This window comes from Streptopelia decaocto (genome assembly GCF_964273445.1).
Source record: "Streptopelia decaocto genome assembly, chromosome: 7".
In the NCBI taxonomy this organism is placed as follows: Eukaryota; Metazoa; Chordata; class Aves; order Columbiformes; family Columbidae; genus Streptopelia; species Streptopelia decaocto.
In genome coordinates, this window is record NC_138661.1 from 31,121,863 (window position 1) to 31,131,027 (window position 9,165).

Below are 9,165 nucleotides of genomic sequence, written 5' to 3' on the forward strand. Positions count from 1 at the left end.
CTAAACGAAGTAAAGAACTCATGAAAAAATTAGTATTTATATTGCTCTTAGGAAAACATTTTGTCATCACAGTTTAGTGCTTAGACCTGACAAGGTATCTTCTGCTCTTCTTTTTCATGTTAAAATAGTTTACATAATGGACTTTGATAAAAAGAAGTAAGTTTTTACACAGAGTAATTATATCCTCGATCAGCAATTCACGAATTCTTCATTACAAGATTATTAAGGACACATTCAGGAAAAAGGATGTGCAGCTGTAATTCAAAACTGGCAAAGAATGGGTTAATAGCCATGAGAAGCCAGAACATCTTTAGTTTTTGTGACTGGGAAAGCATAAAAAAGAAAAACACTCCCTTCATCCCAATTTCTGTCAGGAAGATCAATTCATTTTGAAATCTGGAGTCAGTTTTATGATTTTTTAAAGTTAGATCTTATCTAATGCAAAACAGTGGGGCTTTTCTTGATACCATCAGTGAGGTGTATTTTTTTTTTAAATAATGTACATTTTTTACTTTTTTTGTAGATTATTTTGTATAGAGAAGTGTCTTTTCAGAAATTTCAATAATGAATTTACATTGTAATTATATGGTGTCTTTCAGTCAGAAGCATCATAAATTACTATATTAAATAGCACTGTAAATAGTCAAACTTTTGTGAAACCCATCCTTGACTCTGTGAAATGTCAGCAGGTATTCATAGTACACCATGCAACAAATAAAATGAAGGAAAAAGGAAGATCTTAGAGGGAGGGGGAACTATTGTGAATTTAGCTGGAGTGTAGGGTTAACATTCTACTGTCACTGAAAGTGTCATTCAGACTTTACTGGCCAGAGCAGTTGTTATTCCTGCTTTCTGTCTTCTTAAAGGATGTTTCATCTGAAAAATGGCACAGTCAATATAGATGTCTAGTTTTTTATGTATACTACTTGCTCTTGAATCTATGATTTTTTTTTACTACTCTTGTATAATTTAGTATGTAACCAGCTCATTTTTTCTTTTTTTAATTATAAAAAGTCGAAAGTATAAATGAAGCTACTCGAAATACATTACACTTCCCTGCAAATGTAATTTGAAACTCATGAAACATTAATGCATAAAATATGGAAAGTTGTTTTTATGCTACACTGAAAAAATTGGAAATGTTAAGTTATTTCTCTATGTTATTAAAACTATGTATCATAGAGAATTCATGAAGTGTTTGGACTTCTGATTCGTTTTTTCATGAGGGACAATCCTGAAACTACTCAGTGACTTTTGTGTGTGCATATGTGTGCGTAAGTTTTTAATAATACTAGTTCAGAACTAGATAATCTGATAAAATCAACCACCTGTATAACCAGTGTTGTTTTAATAATTATTCTTTATCCATACACAACTTGCATGTGCACACATTTAGTAATTACTGCTTTTGAGGGAAGTCTCTCTATTTATAAGTCGAGAGCCTACACTCACAGTAATGACAGAATGGCAACAGAAGCAGCAACCAGAGAATTTTTGTTTGTTTAAACATGATTTAATAATTCCTTGCTGTGAAAAGTTTGCTTTCCTAATTATATCTCTAGTTAAAAACATGAAAGAAAAATTTTAATGTTCATACTTTAAAGTGGGCAGAAGCGTAATTAGGTAGTAACTTAAAGAAGTAGGAGGTACTGTTTTCAGTCCTCTAAACAGTCAAGGTTTAGTATAAAATATTAATTGAAAAATAGTCTAGATTTAAGCCAAAACAGCAAATTGTGTAAAAACAACCAACCACCACCAACAAAAAATCTTATGTATTCTTTTCCCTAATAAAACTTTCTCCGTCTTGGTTCCAAGGTTCTAAACCTCATGATTTCAGATGAAAATTATTCCTGAGCATTTAAGCTGAAGTTAAGATTGTATTGCATGATAGTTTTTAGGACTAAAAGGAAATAAAGCCTTTCAGAAATGCAGCTTCAGCTGAGAAGGAGGTTTGAGAACTGGAACAAGACACTTGTGATAAAAACTGGAGTGGGAATCGGCCTACACTCCTGCTACAGTGTACTGGCAATTTTTTTTTTTCGGATTGGTTAATTTGATTTTGAATTTACTTGAAAGAAACAGTAGTTATGAGGGCAGAAATACCACAAAGAAGCAACACAGAGAAATATAAGAATGACATTAGTCTTGCAGTAATTGCAGGTAAAATAGATGAAGGAAATACTACCAGTATGTGTGCTGCTTGCAATGAGAAGAAAATCTCAGGAACATAAATATGTCTAGAAGAAAAGATGTGCATTTTGTTGAGGAACAAAGTAGCAGCTAATCTTTTCCTATAATCCAATTGCACTTTTTCACAGAATATTTCAGTTCTATATATCCTTTTACAGAAAAAGAGAATTTGAATTGGAATGGCATTTACAGAATTTAAACAGAATCGGGGAACATAAGCAATAATTTATTATATAGGTTTATTCATGTTACGCTATGATCTAGCTAAATTTACAAAGAACTGCTCTTTTTATGGGTATTTGCTTATTTTTGTAAATAAATATCAAACAGACCATTAGAAAGATGTCTATATTCCTTCTAAGTATTTTCTCTAAAAAGAAAATACGTACTCTTGGACTGAGCAACTAGGAGTTCGTTCAGTGCATGACACCTCTGAAAAAAATAAGTTAATATTTCACCAAATATGCATATGGAACCCAATTCAAAGCTGTTGAAATTACTGAGAGACATTCCATTAAGTTCCTTTAGGGTATGTATGTGCAATCAGTAAAGATTTGCTGTGTAGAGCATATTGTCAGAGGCTGAGTCTGATGTGAACAAACATGGGTCCAGACCAGCCTAGTGTTTCTGCCTGCCGTATGCATAGAATCACTCTTGATCTTTTGGTAGCTTGTTCTACCTTGAACTTGTGATTGGCATTGGGTATGTACCCAAGGGCTTTCCCAGAGTTGTCTGATACAGTGGAGCGTGTCTGTAAATTCTAAGTGCACACAGGCAATGACTTGCCTGTAACCTACTTAGTTGTATTTCTGCTAGAATCCAGTAGGCTTCTATCACATCTTGTGTCGATCCTGACTTTTTCCCAGATTTTCATCATATTGCCACTTCAGTTTAAGGTTAGATGGCATGCAACTACTGTCATCAGTAAAAGCCTACTGTAGCAGTGTGTTTAGCCTGCCCCGCAGAAATAATAGATGTCTCTAACTCTTAATTGACTGCTCCCTACAGGAACTTGTACTTTCAGAATACTCCTTCAACTCCAACTCTATAGTCAAATGAACATCTGAAATAGCATGAGATTTTCTTAGGTATGGAATCCAGAGCCTAGCTGGAGTTTCAAGGAGTTTGAAGTAACTGATGAGCAAAGAAAACAGAAAAAAGGTAAAATGGAATATAGTAATTTAAGTACAGTTTTAAGGGAATAACAGTGATTTGCCTTAGACTAAAATGTAGAATTGTCCCAGATTAGGATTAATTGGTCAGATTAGATCAAACCTTTTTTTTGTAAAGATGTTTCTCTGTTAGGAGAAGATAAAATGACATTACACATCTAGTTAAAAGATTTAATAGAAGGAAAAAAGAACCACTATTACAGAAGAATCACAGCATAAGTTATAATTAAACTCGTGAAAAGGAAAAAGGAAAGCTGAAAAATAGATTAAAAAGCTCCTTCATTCATTAATCTCTCTGTAATCTCTTCAGAAAATTCTGTGTGGTAGAATAAGTTAAATGCTTCTTCTGTCAAGTTGTTGGTTTTGTTTTTTTCAAAGTTTTGATGCTGTTTTGTACAACCATTGGGGCTTTTTCTTTTCTGGTATGATTTAGTGCAGGCACATTTCATGCCACCATGTGAGCCCATAAACTTGAAGCCATGTTTTTGGTCTCCTTGCCTGTGGTTATTCTGATTGACACAACAGCCCCATCAAGTGCTAATTCTTCTGATCTAGCCAGTCCACGTCCTCCCACTATTTTTGCCAGGGAAATACTATGTATTAGCTGGGTCACACATAAGGTGCTGGTTTGTGATCACCATATCCTCCACCACCAAAGACTGTGAAAAGTGAGAATATAACTAGAGCATGTGTCATCAGAGAGAAACACGGCAAGGAAATAGGATCATAGAAAAGTGAAAGGGATGAGAGGCTTGCTACAGATAGTTGGAGGTGTTTGCATGAGAGGAGTGGGAAAGAGGACTGGGGAGACAGGAGGTGAGGTATTAGTGTGGGTGGCAGTGCAGGTGTGGTCATGGTTCTACCTCCCATGCAGATATTTTGTGTGTCTTCATATACACTCATAGCTTCTCAATGCAGATTATCTCTTTGCAGCATAAGGGAGGGGATGAGAAGTGACATAGCATAATCACTGAACATCTGGCATTCCACAGTAGATGCTATTCAACTCCCAGAACTGAACCGGGACTTTCAGTTTGGTAAATCAGAGGACTTGTAGGCAATGCTGATGTGATAGGTGAGTGCAGCATGGGGCTATGCAAGTGTGTTGTCAATAAATACAAAAGGATTAGGGAATTAATGGATACAGAGTTTAGGAGTCTAGGATTCTGCAGGATGAAACAGTGAATATGAGCCACAAATGCAAAGTTAAAACAATTTGAATTTTGTCCTCTAGACATAATGGCTGAGATCCCTCAAGTACTGAGCATCCTCCTTTGAAGTGCAGAGTTTCATCAAATCTCTGAGTTCATTGGGCACTGAAGGCAACAAACTGCTCTCTGTTTTTTGCCCTTCTTAAGCAGCACAGTTTCTTAGACTGTTGCACCTTTGTCAAGGCTTTTAAAGACATAATAATGTATTAGGGGATATGTGCAATGAAAATACTTTGTTTCTTTTTATTTTTGTGAAGTTTGATTCCTTTTCAGGGGAAAAATATTATACTTGCTGAGCCTGATTTCAAACTTGCTTATCCTAATGCAAATGGGATGAGTGATGCCTGTGGAAGTAATTAATTTGCTTTGTGAGTAAGCAAATGTCGTAATTGCAGTCATTTTTTATACAATCTAGTTGGCACTAAATAAAGGATGAGTTCCTTCTTTTTTTTTTTTCTTTCCAATAGCGTTAAAAAAAAAAAATTGCATATGTATTTTAAGGTTTTGTTAATAATTGCTTTAGATACTCACTCTCCTTTTTGCAGCAGAAATTTCAATATAGCCAGAAGCATACAAACAAACTTTGAAACCTAACCTTCCTGCATAGTCAAAGATACCTTTACTGGATAGCTCAGAGCACTTATTTTGAGTAGTACTTAGGCTTCTCACTGGTGCATCCAAATTACTTTCTGAGCTTCTTCTCCATAAAAGAGAAGTAAGAGCACCAATTTCACCAATTTCTCTGACAGGCAGGGTGTTAAGTACTTAAAAAAATAGTGGTGGTGCAGGTAACAAAACCAAATAGAAAACCTTTGTTTTTTCAATTTCTGTTTATATAACAAGAGTTGAGACCAAGAATTTTGTTTTATCATTTTATACCTTATAACTTAATGACCTTCTGAATTTTAGGCTTCAAGAGGAAAAAAAAAATATATGTATATACATATTTGTATTATTTCATTTGTACTGGGACCTAGAGGGCTGTGGCCTAATATGTTGGATGCAGTATTAGTATGTAACACAACCAGTGTTTGCTGTGAAGAGTTGATATTCCGATATATAAACGAGGGAAAATCAAGTGAATGCTGGAAACAGGTGGAGAATTACAAATTGGTTGCAAGATTAATATGACCTACATTAAAAAATCCTATATATGTTTTCCTTTTTAAAGTAAATATCTCCATCTTTAAATAACAATTTCCATCAGCTGCCACAAATACAGAGATGTTACAATAGAATATCTCAAAATAAACCGAATGTTGCAATTCATTTCAGAAAGAGCAGTATTTGATTTATGTTTTATGCCAAATACATAGAGATGTATTTATGTTCTGTTAAAACTGATTTTTAATTGGAATATAATGTTTTCTGTGAGATACGTATTTTGCATATTGTCTAAATTTTTAATACATGTATATTTTTATAAGATGTATTATTTGTTAATACATGAAATATTCAACCTGGCAGCAGTTGTATTTGAAAGGATATTAGTGATATATTCTTATATTTAAACAGCTTAAGAGGGTTGTCAGTTAAAACACTCAATCTGATGTTGCTGAAATAGATATTTAGAAAAGGGTATTTTATTTATCTCAGAAGCAGACAAACAATAAACATATTAATGCACCAAATTCAAGATTTATTTTCCAAAAAGCATCATAAGTTGTATGTTGTTTTTATGGCTAAGTACAAAAAGATTTCTGGACAAGATGAGAGTGGACAGGTATGGAGGTGGATATCTTTCTTACCTCTGACTAGACAGATAATTTTGTCAAACAACCAGAGCTGTTAGTGGTGAACTAAATTAACTTCTGTGATGTCAAATGAGAAAAGCAGTAGTTTCTTTTCAGAAAAATCTTTCTTGTTGCATACAGAACATTTTAGTCTTAATATTGTGGTTGAACTAAACCTTAGAGAGTAATCCTAGCCGTATTACAGGAACTTGAATTTTCATATGTTGCATGTGTAGCTATGATATTACATGTGCTACGATGCTGCCATAAAAACAAATATTCTAGTTACTTCTGCAATCACATGTACAGTTAAGAGAGTGTATTTTCATACCTTCTTATGTTCTTAGGTTCTTCTCTGGCATAAGGACTTATGCCTAACTTGGTTAGAACTGTGCACATGGGTTATGAAACTAAGCAGGATCTGGGAAATCACAATTATCAAAAACTCCCAAAGAAGCTGTTAGTATGGCCTAAATCAATGGAGTCAGGTAGATGTTTTCTATAGTATGTGGCACAAAATTATAATAATGAAAGTGCGCTATATAATGAAAGATTTGTGGTTTTATTGAGTTTTCATGGGTGACTCCGTTTTTATACAACTTCACATTTTTGGAGTGTTAATTAAAAAAAAATAAATCTGAACATAGCTTTTATTTAGCATTAGTTAATACATTTTCTATCTAGATGCCAAATACCAAATCAAATCTAAGAGAGAGTTCCTTTTTCTGACAGGGAAACTAAAAAAGGGCACCTCAAAATCACCAAGTAATTTGAAGTACAGTTTAAAATTAGTATGAGGTGACCTGAGTTAAAAAAGAGTGTGTCTAAAAATATATAGAAAAAATGTTTGAGTGTGTGTATACACAAATATGTATATAAGTATATATACACATTGAGATAGTTGTGTTTTTATAGGATTATTTAGTATGTGGGTGGGCTAATTTTTTTTTTCAATACCCTACTTTTATTTTGCCTTTAGAAGAAGTCAGCACTTAATTAATTTTATCAGTTCCATAGGACATCTTTTGTTTTGGTGTCAGTAAATGTGAATAAAACTCTAAAGAAATTAAAAATTCTATATATACTGTAAAACAATTCAGTGCAAAATACAATATGGTATGTTACCATTTTTAATGTACATATTGCATAAGTGGAAAACATAAATGTTTCTCAATTTTATAGCATGTTGGATTTTCAAAGATTTTATTTTTTATGCTATAATAACAACTGAAAATATCTAAAATGAGTAAGACTAGAAAAAGCTTATTTATAGGGCATGCATTTTTATTTATATTTAGCTTGACTTTCTAATGAGGCAATAAAAATGAGAATGTTGCTAATAAAATTTTAATTGTATTTTGTATTGACTTGTTGCTGAGATAGCATTTGGGTGAAAGGATTGACAAATTTAAAATTGTTACCCGTACATGTTATCCTGGATAAATGGATATCAGAAGATATCAGAAGATATTACAAAAATGTATTTTTGTAAGATAAAACTTCATATTAACTGAATATCATGAAACAGATGGTACATTAAGACTTTGAGACACATTTGTAAAATGGATTTCTAAAGTAAAAGCTATGAAAAATATGTAAAAATATTGAATTTTTATCTTGGGTGTCATTCTTCACTCATAGCAATAAGTCAATAAGGAATAAAGTTGACATGAATGAGGTCGTATCAGTTTGAAACTTGTTTCAACAGGAGGAAAAGTAGGATCTATAGGCAAATACCCTTCATTTGAAGACATTCTGATAAACTTTCTAAGATGTACAAGTACCATATTTTATTATTTAAATTCTTCAGTATTTAGATACTCTCTCCTGCTGCACGTCATTCCATAGGCTGAAGAATAATACACTTTAGCACATAATGAATTTCTGTATACAGATAGGGGTGACAGATTGAGCAATCAAGATCATGTCCTGTTCAAGACCAACTGTTTTGCCTGTTGATGCTATACCATATTTGCTTTAGCCAAGATGGCTTTTTAATTGTTGTTACTATAGATGCTTTAAGGAAAGGTAAAGAATTTCAGACACATTTTGTCTAAGAGTTTGGTTTGCTACACTAGCCTGAAAAGAGAGGAATCGGGCAAAAACACTCACTTTGATACAATCTAAGATAATCTTTCCATATGAGCGTAATATCTGCATTTGCTTAATATTTTGGTCTGAAATGTACTATGCTGAAAGGAGTATATTCTGTGGGAGAATGATAAATATGATTTTCCTGCTATTTTCTCTTTAATTCTTTGATTTGCACATTTGAAACAGATGCATAGCATTAAAAAGCATGATGAGCTGTATTTATTTTTAATATTTTTAACCTTTTCTTTTAAAAACATGGTAACTAACTTGCTTCATTCTTTTCCTTCCTTTTATAGGATAGCAAAATATTATAGTGTTTATGCACAAAGCAGAAGTATTATTTATATATTTTTTTTTAATTACAGGTAAAGATTATAGTTCCCAACAGCACAGCAGGTCTGATAATAGGGAAGGGAGGTGCTACAGTGAAGGCTATAATGGAGCAGTCAGGGGCTTGGGTGCAGCTTTCCCAGAAACCTGATGGGATCAACTTGCAAGAGAGGGTTGTCACTGTGAGTGGAGAACCTGAACAAAACCGAAAAGCTGTTGAACTTATCATCCAGAAGATACAAGAGGATCCACAGAGTGGCAGCTGTCTCAATATCAGTTATGCCAATGTCACAGGTCCAGTGGCCAATTCCAATCCAACCGGATCTCCTTATGCAAACACTGCTGAAGTGTTACCAACTGCTGCAGCTGCTGCAGGGCTATTAGGACATGCTAACCTTGCTGGAGTGGCAGCCTTTCCAGCAGTTTTATCTGGCT

At 33.6% G+C, this 9,165-nt stretch overlaps 1 protein-coding gene across 5 annotated transcripts in view; it reads left to right on the top strand.

The window, feature by feature from the left end:
• Window positions 1–9,165, top strand: part of NOVA1 (NOVA alternative splicing regulator 1) — a 150,253-nt gene that overhangs the window by 138,417 nt on the left and 2,671 nt on the right. For all 5 annotated transcript variants that reach the window (XM_082058240.1, XM_082058241.1, XM_082058242.1 and 2 more), the window contains one exon: window positions 8,766–9,165. This exon is cut by the window's right edge and continues 2,671 nt beyond it. In XM_082058240.1, the coding sequence (XP_081914366.1) occupies window positions 8,766–9,165 (400 nt within the window). The remainder of the gene's footprint in view (window positions 1–8,765) is intronic.